The sequence below is a fragment of the Neomonachus schauinslandi genome, chromosome 5 (genome assembly GCF_002201575.2).
Source record: "Neomonachus schauinslandi chromosome 5, ASM220157v2, whole genome shotgun sequence".
NCBI classification, from domain to species: Eukaryota; Metazoa; Chordata; class Mammalia; order Carnivora; family Phocidae; genus Neomonachus; species Neomonachus schauinslandi.
This window is the reverse complement of record NC_058407.1, coordinates 33,404,735-33,426,437: the sequence shown is the minus strand read 5'-3', so window position 1 is coordinate 33,426,437 and position 21,703 is coordinate 33,404,735. Positions and strand designations below refer to the sequence as shown.

At 34.2% G+C, this 21,703-nt stretch overlaps 1 protein-coding gene across 1 annotated transcript; it reads left to right on the top strand.

Annotated features, from left to right (window-relative positions):
* The first annotated feature begins 5,541 nt into the window (after positions 1–5,541).
* Positions 5,542–16,929, top strand: NTS (neurotensin). Its single transcript, XM_021687510.2, has 4 exons — positions 5,542–5,812; positions 8,035–8,096; positions 14,191–14,415; positions 16,586–16,929. The coding sequence occupies exons 1-4, from the start codon at positions 5,740–5,742 to the stop codon at positions 16,736–16,738; spliced, it is 513 nt and encodes a 170-aa protein (XP_021543185.1). The 5' UTR covers positions 5,542–5,739; the 3' UTR covers positions 16,739–16,929.
* The last annotated feature ends 4,774 nt before the right edge of the window (positions 16,930–21,703 follow it).

Below are 21,703 nucleotides of genomic sequence, written 5' to 3'. Positions count from 1 at the left end.
AGGGTTTTAAGCAGAGGGTAACAAGAATACGTTTACCTGAAAACAACAACAACAAAAACAACAAAACAACTTTTCTGGCTACTCTGTGATGACTGCATTGAAATGGATCAAGACTCTCAGTAGGGATGCTATTGAGTGACTCTTGGGAGCAGTAATGGCTTAGACCTGGATGTGATAATGGAGCAAGAAAAAGCATTTGGATTTGGAATACATATTGGTGGCAGACCTCCACCACAGGGGGTTTTGATAGCTTGGAAATGGTAGGGAGTGAGAAAAAATTGTAAATTGCTTCTAGTTTTTGATCTGTGCAATGTAGTGAATGATGGTTCCAATAACTGAAATGGAGAACACTAGAAGAGAAGGATATTTTTAGAATGGTGTTTGGAGGAGTTGAAAGTTTTGTTTTTGGAGAATAAGTTTGCTTAATGATCCTCCAAGTAGAGCTGCTGAGGATGTGACTGGATATATGATTTGGATAGTCAGAGATGCAATTTGGGAGGGTATTAGGGAATAGGTGGTGTTCAAAGCCATGATACTTATCAGGAACCCCAAGGAAAGAATCTAAATTGAAAAAAAATAATAAGACCAAGGAATACTAATAACATAAATCATTATGTTCCAAATTCAACATCTAATATCTTCTTAAGATAAAGAAAGAAAAAGTTTTTCACTAAATCTCCTCCTAGCAAATCGTAGCTCAGGTGCATCTGTTCTGTTTTGAGTGTTACAGGTGCTACAGAAATTTTCTTAGACTTTGTAACATTAAAAAAAAAGAGGTAAAATTTTTCTTTCAAGAAAAATTCATCTTATTTTTTACCCTAGACAATTACATTTTAATTTGTAAAAGTAAGAAAAATAAAAGAAGAAAGTTGTTAGGGACTTTTTTTTTTCTGTAATGCTTTCATTTTGGTCTTACTCTAAAAGGAAACTTATAAGGACAACTACTTGAGCATTACACATAGTGTGGGTAGTGGTTTTGTGAGCACCTCAATATTTTGATACGAGAAACAAGACTATATGATATGAGAAACAAGATTATAAGTGAGATCAACAGTAACTACAAGGTGCAGCATCCTTAGTTAAATATGGCAGTTCACTAACAAGTGGATTCCAGGCAAAGCTTGTGTTATAACTGGAGTTTAAGTTGCAAAATATGCTTTGACTACAAAAGTTCATCATCAATTTTTCCAAGTTAATTACCTATAAAGATGCAAGAGTAGAGACAGGAAGAGCCAAAGGGAAATGAGCTGGGAATTTACAGAGATTATGGGCAAGGCATGGTTACACATAGATCAAGAAATTGGGCATTTGGTTTACATTTACCTGAGTCTTCAATGTCTGGGTTATATGCATTTCATGTGTATGATAGTATATGTGGGTGTGGGTGTGTGCATGCACACAGCTATCCATATGTCTAGAAAATGGACTTTAATTGAATGGAAAAATCAATTGAGTTTACAAAGAGATTGACATCATTGTTTGTTTAGATGAATCAGAGTTACAGTTCCAAACCAGAGACTCATTTAGAGGAATGGAGTAAACCCACAGTTTATCCTAAGCACTCAGCTGATCAATGCACATGATCCCAGGATGCTCTTCATAAGTAATTTTTAAAAGTTGACTTTCCCAGTCAGGGGGGGAAGGAATGACTAGAGCAAAGGCTGAGAAAACTGACTTAGTTAAAAGCTCACGTCAAATATTAAGACTAGTCGTCTTTATGACAGAGTCGTAAATAATTGAAATTGAAGTAGAGATGTGGCTGAAAGGAATGTTACAAATGGAAACATGGAAAAATATGTGAGAAATTTGAAATAATTAGGATTTCAGCTCAGTTTAGTAGATATGCATTTAATCCTAATAGATTGTAAACCTTGCAAGAATACAATGAGGAGTTAAGAGTCCTTTCCTCTAGGTCACAGTTGTAGAGGAGGAAAAAATGATTTTCCCTCTACACTTCTAGATTCTTGGCTGAGAAACCCTATAATAAAAGACAGATTAACAGGAGAAAAACAAACAGAAGTTTAATAACATGCATACCGTCTGTATACATGGAGATATCCATGGGAGGTAACTCCCCAAAATGACCCAACCCTCCACCTTAAATGCCATCTCCTGCTAAAGACAAGAGAAGATATTGAGGTGGGTGAGGGAGCCAGGGATGGAAGGCTACCAAGAAAAGCACCATAGACAAGTGTAAGGTTGCTGTGCAGATTTAAGTCCTTCTCCACTGGTAAGAGTTTCTAGAGATTTGGCCATTCCTCCTCTTCCTGGTACACAGAGGGAGACGCCCTTACAAATGGGGATCTTCCCTATTACCATAAATATGTTTTACAAAAAGGTAACTCCTACATGGTTTTCAGAGCTCCTATGTCTACTGTTTCTTAAAAATAACCATTTCAAGAGAATCCATACACCAAAGAGCATATTTTGGGGTGGCAAATTCTGCTCTCTTTCCCAGTTTGCCACAAATAGATGAGCATTTAGCAGAAACTGGGAGGAGTAGAAGTAGATGAAACTACTTTCGGAATTCAAACTTGGAAAGGTTTACTTTTACAGTCTTTTAAAAAATGAGAGATGAGGGCGCCTGGGTGGCTCAGTCGGTTAAGCGACTGCCTTCGGCTCAGGTCGTGATCCTGGAGTCCCGGGATCGAGTCCCACATCGGGCTCCCTGCTCGGCGGGGAGTCTGCTTCTCCCCCTGACCCTCCTCCTCCCTCTGACCCTCCTCCCTCTCATGCTCTCTGTCTCTCATTCTCTCTCTCGCAAATAAATAAAATCTTAAAAAAAAAAAATGAGAGATGATATCAGAAATGAGAGACATGGAAACCAATGGGAAGATGGAGGGCAGATTCCAGACGGTAGAAACCCCACAGGTGAAGTTTTAGGTATTAGAGTATTAAAAAGCTGGAGAGCCTGGGAAGCTGTTAATGGGGATGACGGAGCCACCAAAGGGACAGGAAGAAATCGACTGGAAAGGAAGAACTCATCAAGTTGCTTCTGAGATTTCCCATCTCCAAATTAAATAAGTCCACAGACCACTCTTTCCAAATGCCAATCTTACAGGCATTTCTGTTGCCTATTTCAAGTAATTACCTAATAAAGGTCTGACTAAATTCACAGTAGAAGCTCTGAAGTCTATGTAGATAGGGATGTTGCAGTCTATAGGTACCCAGAATACACCTATTTAGATGGATAAATAGATAAACCTATTTGGAGTTAGCCACTCTATGGTGACCTGAAACTGGAAGACCAACACATGAAGATTATCAAAGGGTGATAGTCAAACTCTGTATTACTTATTTTATGGGCTAAATAAATGCTAGCAGGATTTTAGGCAAAGCCTTTAAAGTAAAAATAGTTTACCCATCTCCATAGGAAAGCACCTGAAATACTGCTTTAAAGGCATCATTTGGGTATTTCCTAGAGTACTTTTTAAAGGCAAATATCCACACATAGCCTACCCTCTGAAAACAAATCATTTAATGGGCTTTTCTATCACTTGAAGGCACCAGGGCTAAAAAGGAAAGGGGTAACAGATTTTTAAAAATACCAATAGAGATCAGATAAAGTTTATCTATATCATAATTTTACCACAAAAATTACACATCTTTTTTTTTTTTCTCCCTAGAAGAAAAATGGTGTCTAGCATCTATTTGATTTTGGATCATTTGACATTAGTTAACACATTTTCCCCCAAAACTTTCCAATTTATTATATTTAAAACAATTCTCACATTTACAGCCAATATTCAAGTGACATTTTGTCAACATTTCCTTGAGCTCTATTTATTAATCACTTGAGGAGAATAGGAATCACACTTCCTCTTTACTAGCAGGCTGCTATCACACATTTTTAAAGATTATTCTTTGTATTTGCAATCCAAAAGCAGATAAAGCAACTAATTTAAATGTCGCACAAAGAATATAAAGTTCCTCTATTTTTTTTCATAAAGTGGTTTTAAAAGGATTCTGTCACAAAGATAGTGAGAAGAAAGTAAATATAATCCTCAGAATTCTAATTAAGTGAAAATAAAGCCTTTCAAACCTCTGTTGCGCCCTCGTGTGGTAGGAAAGCAAATGTTTAGCAGTATATATTTCACATTTCTTTGCCAATTAATGACCCTTCGTATAAAATTTTCTCCAAGTGAGTCATGTTCAGTATTACGTTGTACATTAAGTTCGTAAAACAAACTAAAAGTAAGAAAAATATCCGTTGTTGAATTTCTGAACATCAAATTATACAAATGATTCCTTGCTGTTTTAAATAATTACTGTTTGGAATTAAACCATTTCCTTAAGTTTAAAGTAAAATATATATATTTTATATATACCATAAAATATAAATCAACTCTCTATAGAAAATAATCCAGGTTTTTCTCTATTGTTATTACATGACTGATATATTTAAAAGTGAAAAAGTCTCAGATACTTTTACCTTCAAATATACACATTCCTAATAGCATCCCCTTTTCAGATCACTCCGTGTATCCTGAAATACTTAATACAAGAAGAAAGCTTCATTCCAAAAGATATTTTGAGCAATTTCTTTTTCTGAGAACCCAGAGATGAAATGAGTATCATTGTAATTTATAAAATATGATGCAAAGACATTGTCTTAGAAATCTGACTTTGGTGGATGGTGATTGTTTAGGATTGTTTCCTTTCCAAAAGAACAATTTCATTTTTATGACTATAACAGGAGAAAAAAATTGATGCAATGGTGAAAACCAGTGAGAAGGGGATTATAAAAAGAATAGGATATAACATCAATGAATCTAAAAGGAGCAGAGCAATGCAGAGAGAAAAGAGTAAAGTATCAGAAAACCTCAGGGATATAATAATATGTATTTCCACATAAATAATTTATAGTTGGATTTCATAAACATGACATTGTTTTTGTAAGACATTTAACCAAAAGTCAGCATACATAATTCAGTCATTTTCCCAGTTACTTAAACTAAAAACTTTTCAATTTGTTAAGAAATAACGTCCTATTCCTTAGAGCTACTAGTCTTTTGCTTTATTTTCTTCCTTTTTTTTTTTTTTTTGCTTAATCCCTATACCTTAACTGATTCCCTGATTATCTTCCACTTTCTTCCTTCTTCTAGTATTCATTATCTAAAACCTGTATTTGTCCCTAAACCACAAAACATTTGCTCACAAGTGTGGGTTATCAGAAAAGAACCCCAACTCTTTAAGACTTCCAAAGCTTAAGAATTATTGATTTCATGCATTCATCCTGGAGACTTTGCTTATATTAGAAATAACAGAGCTCATGCTTCACAAAATCAAAATGACAACTTCTTGGAGTCAGAAATGAGAGGAAATGGGGAAAGAGAGGCACTGTAAATTTTTTGTTTTTTTCCCAGTGTGCTCTATATGGAATTGCTTTTGAATGATTCCTGTGCGTCAGAAATCCGGAGCAACAGTGGCAATTAGGGTAGATGTCACGCTTCCATCTGAAGTTCAGAAGTGGGGGAGGAGAGTGGGGGGACAAAGGAAAAGGGGAGGAGGAAGTGGAGAGAGGAGAGGAGGGATAGAGATGAAGGAGGGCACATCCAGAAAAGATAATCCTTGTGCTATCATGACATCATCTTTCTGCATGTATATATAGGGAATGGCCAAAGCAACTCTCATAGTTCACTTTCCAAGTCAGCTGAAGGCAAGAGGAAGCGCTAGAGAAAGCCCCCTTCGGTGTGTCTGTGACGTTTATGGACTTGGCTTGCTAGAGGGCTCAAGGAGATGATAGCAGGAATGAAAATCCAGCTGGCATGCATGATACTTCTGGCTTTCAGCTCTTGGAGTCTGTGCTCAGGTAAGCTCAGCTGCATTTCTCAGTTCCCTGAGGTGATTTTTTTCTTTTTTTGCACTATACTGCTACTTATGTTAATTCATCCAGGGAGAAGAGTTTTTCCTTTATTCTGGATTTGCTTTTTAGAGATAGAAACTGAATATATTATTTCTCTGTCTTTATGATTACAAGAACTGAAAGATTTCATTTCTCTTTTTAAATCTGCAAGGTAATAAAAGAGATTTCAATGAAACATTTCATGCCCTCCCCTTGGAATGTAGCCACCAGAGTAGAAAAAACTGTGGACAACTTAAATTAGGCTGGTCAAAATCTGATGAGAAGTGAAACTGCATTACCTGTCAAAGTGAGAACCCATAGTTAAAACCCATTCCATTCAAAATGCTTTTTCTCATCCTCAGTCATTCTTTTAGGAAGCAGTGGCTTCTCCCTCCCCCAATTATTTTCTTAACTATGTGTGTATGTTAAGATAAAGTGAAAACTGACGTTTAATGAGTAAATGAATGAACCATTATTTATAGAAAATCATTTCTAAAAAATATAAAAATATTTCAAGTACTGTTAGATAATACATTTTGTATAGTCTTTCTATGTGACAAATAAGCATACAATTAATTTTTTTGCATGTTGTTTAAGTTCATGCAAAATGTAACTGGAAAATTGGTATAGTTACATTAATGGAAATTATTTACCTATAGAGTGTTTTGCATGTGATAATTAAGAAGCCGTGTATTGCTAAATATCTACCAATAACTTATCTTGAAAATAAGACTTAAATTTAAAAGAGTAACATGTAATGTTATAATATTGCAATATCACATCAAAGTGGGGAAAAAGAATAGGGGATATATGCAGCAAAAATCATTTAGCCTGTTGTATACCTTTATATTTTAGTAATATGACATTGAAATATTTAATTCAAACTCCTGTTATGATTTTATTTTAATTATGAAATTAAAACTAGCAGAAGACATAAATGTTACCTTGCAAAATTTTTAATTTATTTTAATCATGAGAAAAAGATCTTGAGCTTCTAACTTTGCAAAATTTTTAATGATATAAATACCAAATTTTCTACAATTATGATTTTGTCTATTACATGATGTTAAAGGTATATTTAGAGTGTATGAGAAAAATTAGACTATTGATTAAACACTGTGTTTATTAACTCTGGAGCTTCTTGCTGTGATCAGCCAGAATTTGTAGGGATTTTGATATACATTTTTCATAAATGGCTAAAGGAATTTGCCATTCCCTTGAGAAACAGACTGGCCTTGAACAAACAGGGCAAAAAGAGCTCTGGTGTAACTTAGGTCCTGGATACAATTTAACAAGTGGTTACTCTAAGTGTGACACTTCTTTTCAAAAACAGTGTGTACTGCAAGGAAGATAGTCATTTTAACATCTGCTTTGTTTTATGACAGATCAGTGAGTATGAATTAAGTCATGTAATTATGATGTTCTATAACTTTATTTCTATTACTTACAGTATTTTCTAAAGTTTTCTTCTCTGCAATATATTCACTAGGGGAAACTGGAAAGGATATCCTAATAAAAGTCAGAAGTCCATTTTCAACACAATTACACATGTATTGATGGACAACCCCATTTTGGCTTAACCAATTTGCTTAATAGCCTGTGATAAAACAGCTAAATACACATAATTCTAAATTCTTATTTAAAGTAGAAAAGCAAATCTTTCCAAGTGTTTTGTAAAATAGCATCTCAAGTTCACTAAATCTCAGTGTCTTTCTTTTTCTAAAATGATCAGTAAATAATTCCCCTTGGTTTTGAAAAACATTTTGTACACATCTTTTCATTATGTTGTTTTAAAAATATCAATATGCATATATTCTATATATATAAACTATTGCTGGTAAAAATTAACCAGCATTTTTTATGAAATCTCTACTATATGATATAATCAGTTTTTTTTTTTTAAATACTGAGATTCAGAGATTAAACAACTCCAATACGTCAATAGCTTTTTTGGTATGTAATCATGTGTTTATTTTCTTAGGGGTGTTTTTATTATTCTAGCTGCCTGTTAGCCCAAAATAAAACCATAATTATTTTTTTCTGAATATTATTTTAAGGATAATAAGTGCATAGAAAAACAATAAGCTTCTAAGACTAATTTTTTTGAGATTAATCTAAAATCTGTAGGTTACAATATAATTATTTGATATATGATTATACAGTAAACATGTGGTTTTGATTTTACTCAGATTCAGAAGAGGAAATGAAAGCATTAGAAGCAGATTTATTGACCAATATGCATACATCAAAGGTAACTTTTTCTTTTCTTTAACCAAGGACTGAAGAACATATAAGCTCTCATTATAAACATGGTGTCTTTTTCCTATAGTTAATAACTTCCCGTCAAGACTGAAAAGTTCATCAAGAGGCATTTCCTTTCTCGGGAAACTTTTCCTTGAGTTCAAAGGAGTCAAGGGTGTTGATGCAAAAGGGAACGAAATTATAGTGACTATCAATCAGCATATTGCAACTTTAATTAGGTAGTCACATATTATTTATGTGGAGATGAAAAGGTATTTAAAGGAATCCTGTTCCCATTCATATCACATCGTGTATGGCAAAAGGTATGCCTCAAGTTAAATCCATTCAGGAAAACGAAGTTGACATTTTGGTTATATAGGGAAGAGTAAAATGGAGTTCTAAATTAAAAATGAAAGTTCATGACAATTCGTGAAATAAATGTGGTAGAAACTAAAGAGCAGTAGACTGCAAACAGAAGCTTGGAGATCTAACCCTCCAACTGTGAATTTACGAACTATTTGATCTTAAGCAAGGGGTTTCGTTAACATCGCTTGCCGTCGTTTCCTTATTTTTAAACGCTGGGGTTGGGGCTAGATTTACATTCTCCCTATAACAGAAGTATCATCTACACTTGTTTATGGTTTTTATGGAACCAAGTGAAATTTTGTATACCCGTACCTGTTATTTCTCTGTTGGTGTCTTGAGAACAAGAGTCCTAGATCCCAACCTGTACCTAGGAATAAAACACAATTAGAAAACACCTGATTACGTGCTACCACACAGTATTGATTTAGCCAGGGTGAGTCGATCAGTGTGTATCTAAATGCAGGAATGGACAAAGTGTTCCCAACCGAAAGATGTTTCTCAAAGAAAAATAAATTTCGAGTTGAGGCGGACCCTTGGTACAATTACTATTATAAGCACTGAGATATCAATGCAAAGGATTCAACAGATGTTATAGTAAGAAAGTCAGTGCTCAAAACTCCTGTCTAATTTTTGAAGCAATACTCCAACTCAGGTCCTGTCACCTCACGTTTCTCTTCCCTAATTGGATAAGCATGTTCTAGGTACAACAATCCCTATTATATTTGTAGAATTATCTTTGATATTGGGTTTGAAGGGGAAATACCCATTTCTTGTCTGTATTTGAGAATATAAGACATCATTATCTGAAAGCTAACAAAGATATGTCGTCTACTATGATCCTTAAAAGACATTTGGGGAAAATTCGAGTGCATATATTTTTACCATTGCCCAGATCTACAAAAGTTGAATGGATTGAAACCAATTTTTTTCGTAATTTGGTAGGCTTCATATCAGGAAAGATCAAATTTAGTTTAGTCATTAAAACTCAATAACCAAATAATAACCTTAAGATAATGGATCCCTTGTTTAATACTCAGTCTGAATAGCAATGGTGACAATGACCTCAACTCAAAAATAGGAAGACAAGTAAAGCCAATAGTCTATGTTTAAAAAATGGGGCAGATTGGAATGCCTTAGCTTCTCAGTAGAGATTTTACTCATATAATTCTAAGTTTACATTGACACATAAAACTCCTAAATAATCTCTAAAATGTAGTATAGTTTGGGAAGTGTTAGTTACTTTGTGAAAGCGTGGAAGTAGAATTATGATTCCTTCTCTAGAGTTACAAGGGAAAAACAATTCCAGTTTATGGAGTGGTTTGGTTTTTCTCTTAAAAGAAATACATAAAAATATCGGCACAATAACTTTTTTTCTTTTATTTAGTCTTGGAATATGTCTCGAAAACGCATCATGGAAAAAAAAATGGAATCGCATTGTCTCCTTTTAATTGAGAAAAGTAAAATACAGTCTATAATGAGAAAGCACCCAGAAGTATCATTATTTCAGTTTTGCTGCTAGGATGGGAACAGAACGCTCAATTCATTCCTTATTTTTCACAAAACTACTATCGTTTATTTTTCTTTGACTCAGTTGATTTTTGGTGTGAGTAGAGTTCTATGCAAATGAAAACTCCAAACTTACGATCATTTTAACTAAATTACCACATTTAAAAATTTAAAAGAATAGTATTTGATACTGGTAGAACTCCATTATTAAAAGCTTCAGAAAGCTTCAGTTTCCTTCTTTCCATTTTAAAGGTAAAATATGTGAGCAATTTCAGTTTTAAAGTAAAGCTATTTAGACTACTTTGGGAAATGCTAATGGCAAATTTTACTTAAGCAACAGAAGGTCAAGAGAGAGTTCATAGCTTAAAAAGGGGAAGATAATTTTTTCTCACAATACAATTCTCTTTATTACCAGGGCTAGTACTTTTGTATTGTTCTATTAGGAAAGAGAACCTGGTATAGTATGTTTTCTTCAGGATCTCAAAAAGCTGCTACAATGTTGTAATTTTCTATGGTCAAACTTAATGCCTAGTATACAGTAAGAGTTTAATAAGTATTTCTGAACTAACAATGGGAATCTAGGATTCATTACTAACCCTCCCATTTTGTATTCAACTACAAAACTTCAGAGCTCCACCACAGATGGCTTAAATTATTTTCAATTCAGTGAATGTTTGAATTCACAATTTGCTGACCTCATCTGAGTTCAACGTACAGGGAGTGAGTATTGGTCATATAGATTAGCTCCCATTTAATTAAGGTAACAAAAGTTCGACCAGAATCTTATTTAGTATTAAAAACTTAAATCAAGTAATGCTAAGTAAGAACCACAAATACTCTTGTTTTCCTTATCTTGAAAACAAGAAGAGATAATATTCTAAATTTCTTATCTATAGGCTTAGGTCTATTATAAACACTTGTATAAAATAATTTGATAATTAAGAATGTTTATTATTAAAGAAAAATTATTCATGATGCCAGCTAAAGGTCGTATGGAAGACTTTAGCCAAGAGGGCTACTGAAATGGGGGTTTTGCAGAGATTGGCTCAATTCCAAATACAACTAGGGCAAGTGTGCATTTATAGCCGAGGCAGAGTGGGGCTCAGTAGATGCAATAAGAGGAAACATTAAGGCTAGAAGAAATCTTGCTAGAAGACACAACAGGATTCTGATATTAAGGACAGAAATGTGTTAAAGTATCTGATATTTGATCAGGTATCTAGGGTGATCAGATATCAAGGGTGAGAGGCATGTACGTGTGTAAATTGACTCAGCATGATTCTTGCTAAAACTGGACTAAGGAGACCAAGGACAGAGCCCAAAGTTGGGACCTCGTCAAGAAGGGGGCTCAGAGGAGCCTGATTCAAAGAAAGAGAGTCTTTGCCATTTTTTGAATGAAATAGTGAAACCTTATACAAAGTGTTCTCAAATGCAAGATTCCTACTTAGACATCCTTTAGTCAGTCGTGCTCTCTCTGCTGGGCTTCCTAGGTATGACAGGGACTAATGGGACCTTAAATAATTACTGAGTCATGTAGTTGACTACTTTAACTGGCAGAAGGAAACCAGATGATTAATTCAGTTTTCTCATCCAAAAAAGTAACCAGATAACACTAGTCCCAACAAATATTTTATGAATAAAGCATTCTGTGGTCAAATTAGTTTGGGAAATATTTGATACTATATTGACACCATTAAAAAGTTACAATGGGGCCCTGGCTGACTCAGTAGGTAGAACATGCGACTCTTGATCTTGGAGTTGTGAGTTTGAGCCCCACGTGGGGTGTAGAGATTACTTAAAAATAATAAAATATTTAAAAATACATACATAAAATTAAAAGTTACAATGAATATTTGCAAGTTAAAAGCTCTGAGGATACCAAAGTTCAAGAAATCTTTAAATTTTCTTTAAATTCAAGTTTTCCAATTTACTTGACAGTAGAACTCTTGGAAAAACAGTGAGTGCAGAACTGGTGTTCTAAGGAGTACACTTGAGAAAACACTCAATTAGATGATCTATAAAGAGCTTTCAAAATGTAAAAATATGGTATTCCATTAATTGGCATGATATAAGGTGTTGCTGCCAGACAATGGAGTATGTCCTCTCCAAGTTTCCCATAGCAGAAAAGTTTAAGCCATGGCTGGATAACTGTATTCACGGGGTATAGCTGAAAGGATTTCCAAACTGATTAAAACCATCATATATTATATTATTATATATCATAATAATGTTTTCAAGTGAATATCTTTGTACTCAAATATTTGCATGTTCTTCAAATAAAATCTTAATCAAAGAGTGTGCACACTTTGAATTGTAATGCAAAACACCCTTTAAAAAGTTACAACAATCTACACCCAGACTAACAAATATTTAGAAGAGGAAGTGTCTGTCTCCTCATGTTCCTATAACTACACCAAATGAGTAGGCCTATTCTTTTGAAAATCTTCTGATCTGGTGGTGGCCAAGTTGAACATCTTTCCACATATTTCTTTTTTGAGGAGTGATTCTGACTTGTTCACTCATTTTACTTATCTAAAGTTTAAAATTTTTTAGTTTTTTTTTTTTAATTGGTGGATTCAACAGTTTCTTTTTGAAGAGCTCTCTCTACCTGTGTTAAGGATATTAACATTCTGGGGCAGCTTTTACAATATATCTTGCTTCTGATGTTGGTTCAGACTGTTAATTTTCCAGAGACGTTCTACACATTTATGTATTTAAAATGATCCTTTTCATTGTGGATTGCAGTTTGGATATTTGTTTAATAATACCTTTTTGGGTTTATAAAGCAAATTCTATATATTTAGACACTATTTTATTTTTACTCATATTTAACCCATCTGGATACTGTTAAACAACAATATGTCAAGAAAGTTATAACTAGATCTAAGTCCAGATTTCCTGGTAGCCACTTGTCCCAAGGATTTCAAATGCAAACTTTGCTATATGCTACACATTCATTTGTACTTGGACCAATTTTAGGATATTATTTCCTGTTGGGTTTAATGTTTACTCTTGCTCTATTAATTCACTCCTTTGATTACTGAGCCTTTCAGATACATTTCAACATCTGGTAGAATAAGTTCCTCCTCATTACCTTTTCATTTTTCTAAATATTCTTGGTTATTCTCACACATTCATACTTCCAAATTAACATTATAATTATTTTGCCAAATCCCCACCTCCAAATTCCAGTCTCCCCATGTTTTCCAAATTGGAACTTTGATTCAAAATTGCATTACAGGTGGGGAGTAATTCAGAGAGAATTGACATGTGATATTACTCTTTTTTTTTTTAAGATTTTATTTATTTATTTGAGAGAGAGAAGAGAGTGAGAGAGAGCGCAAGAGGGGGTAGGGTTAGAGGGAGAAGCAGACTCCCCGCTGAGCAGGGAGCCCGATGTGGGACTCGATCCCGGGACTCCGGGATCATGACCTGAGCCGAAGGCAGTCGCTTAACCAACTGAGCCACCCAGGCTCCCGATATTACTCTTTTTGAATCCTCCCATCATGGTTATGTGGTCATTCCCATCTATGTGTGTGTGTCTTTAGGAAAAATGTATGCTTTTCTTCATCTATGCCGTTTGAAATTTTTGTTAATTTTTATTATTTTGCATTTTGGCTCTCCTAAGTCCTCATGTTTCCTCATTGATTGTTAGTAGCACATAGAAAAGTTGTTGATGGTAATAGTGATTTTGGATAAGATCTTATTAAAAAATGGTAATTCTAGAAAATATTATAATTTGCAAATAAATATGTCAATCAACTATGATGCTGCCTATGAGAACTATCAAGGTGTGGAATGGATTAGTGATCTTACACTACTGTAATTGTCCAAATCTATTAGTATCATCGTAGTCCATGCTCCATTAGACACTAAGTTGAAGTATACCAAAGAGAATGGTAATTTTAGTATTTTCATCTGTGATGTATACATATATTTGCATATTTATACTCACTATTATTTCTATTTTTTGCTTTGCTCATTTATGTGTGCTTGTGCGCATGTGTATAACTGTATTACATTTTTAAAAATAGAAATACATATAAAATATAATCAATTTGGTGATATAAAGTTACTAAATAAATCACAGTGTAATTATTAGGGTAGAGTAACAGTTAGGCCCTAAAATGTAATGACTTAGCACAATGGAAATTTATTTCTTATTCATATAATACAAGTTTTAACTACTTTTTTTTTTAAATTTTAAGTACCTATTTTTTTCTATACTTCAGATCAGTAAAGCAAGCGTTTCTTCTTGGAAAATGACCCTGCTAAATGTTTGCAGTTTTGTAAATAACCTGAACAGCCAAGCCGAGGAAACAGGAGAGTTTCGTGAAGAGAAGCTTATTACAAGAAGGAAATTTCCCACTGCCTTAGATGGCTTTAGCTTGGAAGCAATGCTGACAATATACCAACTCCAAAAAATCTGTCACAGCAGAGCCTTTCAACAATGGGAGGTAAAGCAAAAACAAAATACGAATGTAATTATCGATATACTAGTTAACTTTCATTTGTACTGATGTTTTTTTTACCCTGATCATTATCATAACAGGAAGACTTACAAATATTAAAAAAGAATAAACCACATGTTGACGTTAACATTCCTTCAGATCTTCAAATATTTGGAGCAAAATATTTTTTCTTCAATCTTAAAAGGGGGGTACATCTTCAGGCAGATTTGATCCACATGATTTTATTGTGCTTAAATGCATGGCATATTCAGGCAATTTTTGGTGGTGGCATGCCTACAAAATTTAAGGACTCAAAATGTTTTCTTAGAAACACCAAGTCATGTGTGTTTATAAACAAGCACAAAACACAAAAGGTTCCATTTGTATTTGAATATATTAGGCAAATAAAACTGGAAAAAATATATATATTTCTATTTCAATTGAATACATAGATTTCAGGTCTTTAGCATCTAAACTAGGTCCACCACAGCCAAGACATCCAAAATCCATTATACAAAAAGAACTACACTGAAGTAGGATAAAACAGTTGTATTAAATACTAGTGATTTACTGCCTTTGGTTTTGAAATATTTGTTTGAAGGGGGAAAAGAGAAATGAAAATGTTTTAAAGAAAAAAAATTAAAAATTTCCCAACAAGGGAACCATTTCTTTCGTATTAACCTCTGAGAGAAATTTGCTTAATGTTTTATATTTTGGGTTTACACCAACATTGGAAATCCGAGGGTGCCTTTCCTGCTAATATAGTGATCTCTATAAATGACTATCACAAAGATACCCTGTGGAAAAGAAGAAATGCAAAACAGAATTTCTAGTGTTTATTCTAACTTATAAACAAAAAGATGTTTTCTAAATGAAAAACCAAAAAAACTAGTTTTAATTTTACTTGGTGGCCTACTCATCCCTTAATTCCGATTCCAGCTAAATAGCTTAGGTCTTTAAAATATTCTTTAAGTCAATAAAACTTGAAAAATGTTAATTTTAACATAGGGAAATGTCAGTTGTGTACTCTTTATGCAGGAATTAAAAACAACAATAACAACAACAACAACTCAATAAACTATGATACACACAAATCAGGCACACATAAAATTAGAACTTTTATTATTTTAAATGTTATTGAGTGATTTAAAAAAATGATAATATCATTCAGAACATAATATGCATAATTACAGACTATGTTCACAGAGAAACATAAGATTAAGAAACTAGATTGTCTGACAGTACCTGTTTTACCTTCTCTGAAACTGAATGCTGTGGGTTGAAATAAAGTACTTGGTGATACAATTCAATGCACATGCATTATAATTAAAAACTTAGTCTCCTCTTAGTATTTCTTATGACCCCAAAGTTTAGAAGACAATCACAAATACAAATACAATTCTTATCTTGAACATTTGTTTAAAAATTTCACACAAATTAAGTGCAAAATTCTGGGATGAATTCTTAAACATTTTCTGCTAGCTGAAATTTTTTATTCAGAACTGTATGAGAAAAAGGTGTTCAGAACTAATTTTAGAATGTGGCATATTCAATGAGATATTAGGTTAGATTCTACATGGAAATGAACTCCCTTAAGTTATTGAATTTGAACTTGCTTCTAATTATTAGGCACCACAATCTAAAGAGATCTTTACTATTTAAACAGAGCTTTCACATGTGTTAATTTCTACAACTAAGTTAGACAGAACAGGCATTCCTCTCTCTTTGATTAAGAAATGGATCTTTGGAATGGCTTTCAAGTCAAGTCAGTAATTAACCAAACAGAATACAAAATCCTATTGCCTTTTGAGGCCAAACTTGGCTTACTAAATTCAAAATTCTATATTTGTTGTGATTTATGATATATTTTCATAACATTTTCATCTATCATAAACTACAGCCTGAAAAATACTCATAGACTTACTGGGCGTGTTGCATCAGTTGGAGGTATTAGTGTCTGGCCTTGAACAGAGAGTCAGAAAAAACCATGTTCTCATCCTATTTCAGTCAGTTGATAGTCATCTGTCCTTGGACAAAACATTTAATTGCTTTAAACCTCATATAGCTCATCCACATGTGTCTTAACTGTCTGAATAGCAAAAGAGATAAAATGTAGAAAAATACTCTGGAAGATGTCATGCATCTAAGTTTGATTTCTATTCTGCCTATCTTGCAGTTAATTCAGGAAGATGTTCTTGATGCTGGAAATGACAAAAATGAAAAGGAAGAAGTTATAAAGAGAAAAATCCCTTACATTCTGAAACGGCAGCTGTATGAGAATAAACCCAGAAGACCTTACATACTCAAAAGAGGTTCTCACTACTACTGAGAGGATAAATATTTCATTTACATGTGATTGTGATTGATCATCCTTTAATTAAATATCAAATTATATTTGTGTGGTAATGTGACCGAACACAATTATTGTGTCTCTTCTACAGTCGTGGTTTATTGGTTGTGGTTTTTCTGCATTAATATAAATTGGACTAAATGTTTTAAAATAAATCTAGATCTTGAGCATGATAATGTGTTGTGTGTAATTGGAATAGATAGTAATTAAGTCACATATAGAATATCTTGTGATTTTGCAGAGCCCTTAATGGGTTATTTAAATAGTCAAAATGTTTGAAATTTAAACCAAATTATAAGGGATTACAACAGAGTCCTATGGCAAAGCCTAGCATAGATATCACTGACTCAAAACAAAGTTATAGTACTTCTTTTATTATTCGATTTTTTTTTAATTGAGAGAATTACATGTTCTTTTGCAAGACTCACATAAATCTCTCAGATATGGGGAAGGTAATAGTGGTAAGATAGGATCATCTTAAAAGAATGATTAATAAACTATTGTTAATTATGCCTATCTTAATGAATGATCTTCAGCTGAATTTGTCTTTCCATTAAATAAACTTAATGGCTAATAAAAAGCAACACGTTTCTCCACAAATTTACTTCCATTAGAAGAGTTACCCTTTACAGACTTTTTTTTCTCACACTTTGATCCAGTAAATGATAGCTTTATTTTTAATTTGACTGAAGAATTTATGTGCCTAATATTTTTTCTAACTAGAAGAACATTTCTGAGGCAGAAGGAATACTTGAAATAATTCCTCATAAATTTCTTTTAAGACCATACTTACAGTCTCATAAGCCCTCACAGTCTATACATTCCACCATTAGCTGTGGCTTTTTAGATTCTCACTCTTAACAGAGGTCTAGGAAGACCTCTCCTCACAGGGCTGCAACCTAGTTCATAGTCACATATGAGAGAAGATATCAGAATTGAAGTTGTGGAATGAAGGAGGCTTCAGAACTCCATGTACTTTTGATAAGATTGCCCTACCCCTAGGCTAAATCCCACTCAGTAGGATATAACAACAGGGTAGTAGTCTCTGACTTTTTCTGGTAAAGCCATGACTTCTCATGACCACCACTCAACTGTCTTTCACCATCTCATCAGCTTCAACATTAAAAAGTGCCCAAGGAGGGTGCCTGGGTGGCACAGTTGGTCAGGCAGCTGACTTCTGATTTCGGCTCAGGTCATGATCTCAGGGTCATGAGATCGAGCCCCACATTGGGCTCTGCGCTGAGCCCAGAGTCCGCTTGAGATTCTCTCTTCCTCTGCCCCTCCCACCTGTGCTCTCTCTCTCTCTCTGAAATAAATAAATCTTAAAAAAAAAAAGTCCGACTCCCTGATCCTAAGGCAAAAACTATTTCCTAGTGCTTATGAGTGTGTACTCTGGAATCAGAATGTCCAGATTCAACTCTACTTTTCACTAGTAACCCTGGACAACTTATTTAACCTCTGTTTCCTCAACTACAAAATGTGGATAATAATGGGATTTGGAGGGGGATAAAATGGTTTTATATATATAAAATGCCTAGAATGGAGTTTGAACATATTCATAATACACTATATTTGACATTCTTCCAGCCACTTTAATCTTATTTTCTTCTTTCTCTTTCAAAAACTACGGAGCATAACACAATTTCATACTAACCTTCTGTTTTGAGCAACTACTGATCTCCTAATTACTTGCTTCATTCAATGTCCTTGAGGACTTCCATGTCCATGTGCAAGAGCCATCCAATAATCTCCCTTCTCAGTTCATGACATCTTCACTTCCAGTAATAAACATTTAATCCATTTCATCATCAATCGCTTCATGGTCACACCATAGAACTTTTTACTACCAATAAATTCAACCTCTCCAAAATCTCAGTTGTAAGCACTCTGCTCTCTACACGTCATCTTCTCTTTCCAGTTCATATAACCTAACACTCTCATGCCAACTAATCCATTATCTCAACCTCCTTCACTCTTCACCTTCTACTCATGACCCCACTGTGCTTTTTACTTGGCTTAGATTCTGTGGGCCAAAACTAAAATCACTCTCTTGTTACCCTGAACATCTTGACTTTCTATCTTATATGAGCCTGTGAAAACACCCACTTAGAGACTACATGTAGGTAGGAATGGTTAAGTTGGAGCCAATGGGATATCAAGTGGGAAAAAAAAAAATATGTATTCAACTTGTGGGTCCTTTATAACTTAAACAGAAACCTCATTCCCTAAACTTTGACTTTTTCCTCATTTTTTGTGTCTTAAATATGAATTTATTTTAACCACACAAAGAATATCATTTTCTGGAGGATGGCATTGATTGATAGAGCTTACACCTTAAACAACTTCATGGAAAAAAGCTGCCTCACCATCCTGGGCCAACCAGACCATTACTTGAAAGAGAAATGCATTTTAAGTTACTTAAAACACTATACTTTTTAACCTGGTTGATACAACATCTCAACCCTTATTTTAATTGTTATGGTCTTCTGCTGGCCTTCTCAGGGTTTATTTCTTCAGATCATCCAGATCTCTGCACATATGATATGTACAATGAGACCTTTTCTTAACATCCTGTCTTAAATAACCTTCGTACAAGAGTGTCTCCATTTAACTTGCTCTATTTTTTTGAACATTTGAAAAAGAAAAACAAAACAGAACAGTCACTGAGAGCCATTAGCTGGGAGTTGGCCTGGCACCACTAGAGCTAGGCCACAGATTTCTCCTGTTAAACATGAATAATTCCATTGAACTAAGACTTTAGACAAGGTCACTCTAACTGTGATGGCAAAAGACAATCAACAAGCCCACTCTGTCTGAGCAAAACAAAAACAAGAACACTGTAAACCGCAAAAATGATCAGACATCCACCCTCCTTTCCCACATAATTTGAGTGACCACTGCTTCTTAACCAACTATTGCTTTAATTCTTCTCTGTTCTTCCACTTCCTGGATAAAAACTATTATAACACCCAAAAAAATTGCCCTCTTTTTTTTTTTTTTTTCGGAATCACCTTCACATTCTGAAAACACCCAAACCAGAGCAAAACCACACTTCTGGAATATTCCCCAAAGCACCTAACACAAGCTCAAGTCCTGTAAAAGGCCCCTACTTAAACCCCCTTAATGAGAAATCACATGATTTCGCAAATAATGAGATATCCAGTATCAGTAAACCCAACTTCATGTGAGGGTATTTCCAGTGGTCTTCAGCTGGAGGACATTGGCACAAGACGTAGGATAACTTGGAATTACATACTCATTTATTTATTTACTTATTTATAGTCTATCACTCCTACTAGAATTTGTAGGCTCTGAGGACAGGGATTTTATCTTTCCTATTCATCACTGAATCCCCAAGGTTGAGCATAAGGCCTGGTAGATGTCAGCAAGGATTGATTTCGTGAATGAATAAATTAGCAGCAATAGGGCACTTTTTGTTATAACAATAAGGTTTAGACATAGTGTCTACAGATTTTGAAGCCCTAACTTAAAGATTACATTTCATAAGGATGAGTTTGAGCACAGGTGTCTACAAGAGGTACCTGGTCTTAAATGAAGCAACAGAGAATCTGAGATGTTGAAGCTCACTTTCACTTACAATGACAGCCTGGGGAGCTTATCTCTCATTTTTTTTCCAGGGGTGATTTTCACAGAAATAGAAAAAAAAAATCCTCAAATTCATATAGAACCACAACTCCCCCTCCAATACCCAAAACAATCCTAAGAAAGAACAAAGCTGAAGGGATCACACTTCCTGATTTCAAATTATGTAGCAAAGCTATCGTAATCAAAACATTATAGTACTGGCATAAAAACAAACACAAAGATCAAATGAACAAAATCAAGAGCTCAGAGATAAACCACCTGTAAAAGCAGAATCCGACCTGTAAATGCAAACAACAAACTGATGGTTGCCAGAGGGAAAGGGATGGGAGGGAGGGGCAAAATGGGTGAAGGGGAGTGGGAGATACAGGGTCCAGTTATGGACTGAGGAAGTCATGTGAATAAAAGGTACATCATAGGGAATATAGTTAATGATATTCTAATAGCGTTGTGTGGTGACCAATGGTAGCTACACTTGTGGTGAGCATAGCATGATGCATAGAGAAGTTGAATCACTAAGCTGTACACCTGAAACTAATGTAACAGTGTGTCAACTATACTCAAATAAAAAATTAATTAATAATAAATTAATTAATTAAAAAAACAAATAAACCATGTGTATACAATCAATTAACATTTGACAGGAAAGCCGAAACTACTCAATGGGGAAAGGATAGTCTGTCTAATAAATGGTACTAGGAAAATTGGATATTCACATGCAAGAGAATGAAACTGGTTCCCTATCTTATACCACTCAAAAAAGTTAAGTCAAAATGGATTAAAGATTTAAACATAAGACCTAAAGCTAGAAGTCTCTGAGAAGAAAGCATAGGGAAAAATTCCTTGACATTGGCTTGGCAATGATTTTTTGGATATAAGGAACAAAAATATAAGGAACAAAAGCCAAAACACAACAATGGACTATATCCAACTAAAGAGCTTCTGCACAACAAAAGAAACAATCAACAAAATGAAAAAGCAACCCACTAAATGAAAGTATCTGCAAATCATATTATCCAAAATATATAAAAAACTCATTCAACTCAACGGCCAAAAAACCCCCCAAAAACAAAATAAAACAAAACAAACAACCCCCCCAACCAAATAATCCAATTAAAAATGGGGAAAGGACCTGAATAATTTTTTTTTTTTTTTTGCAAAGAAGGTATACAAATGGCCAACAAGTATGAATAGGTGCTAAATATCACTAATCATCAAGGGACTGCAAATCAAAACAATCATGAGATACCATATCATACCTGTTAGGACTATTATCAAAAAACCAAGAGATAAATGCTGGCAAGTATGTAGAGAAAAGGAAAACTTTGTTCTCTGTTGATG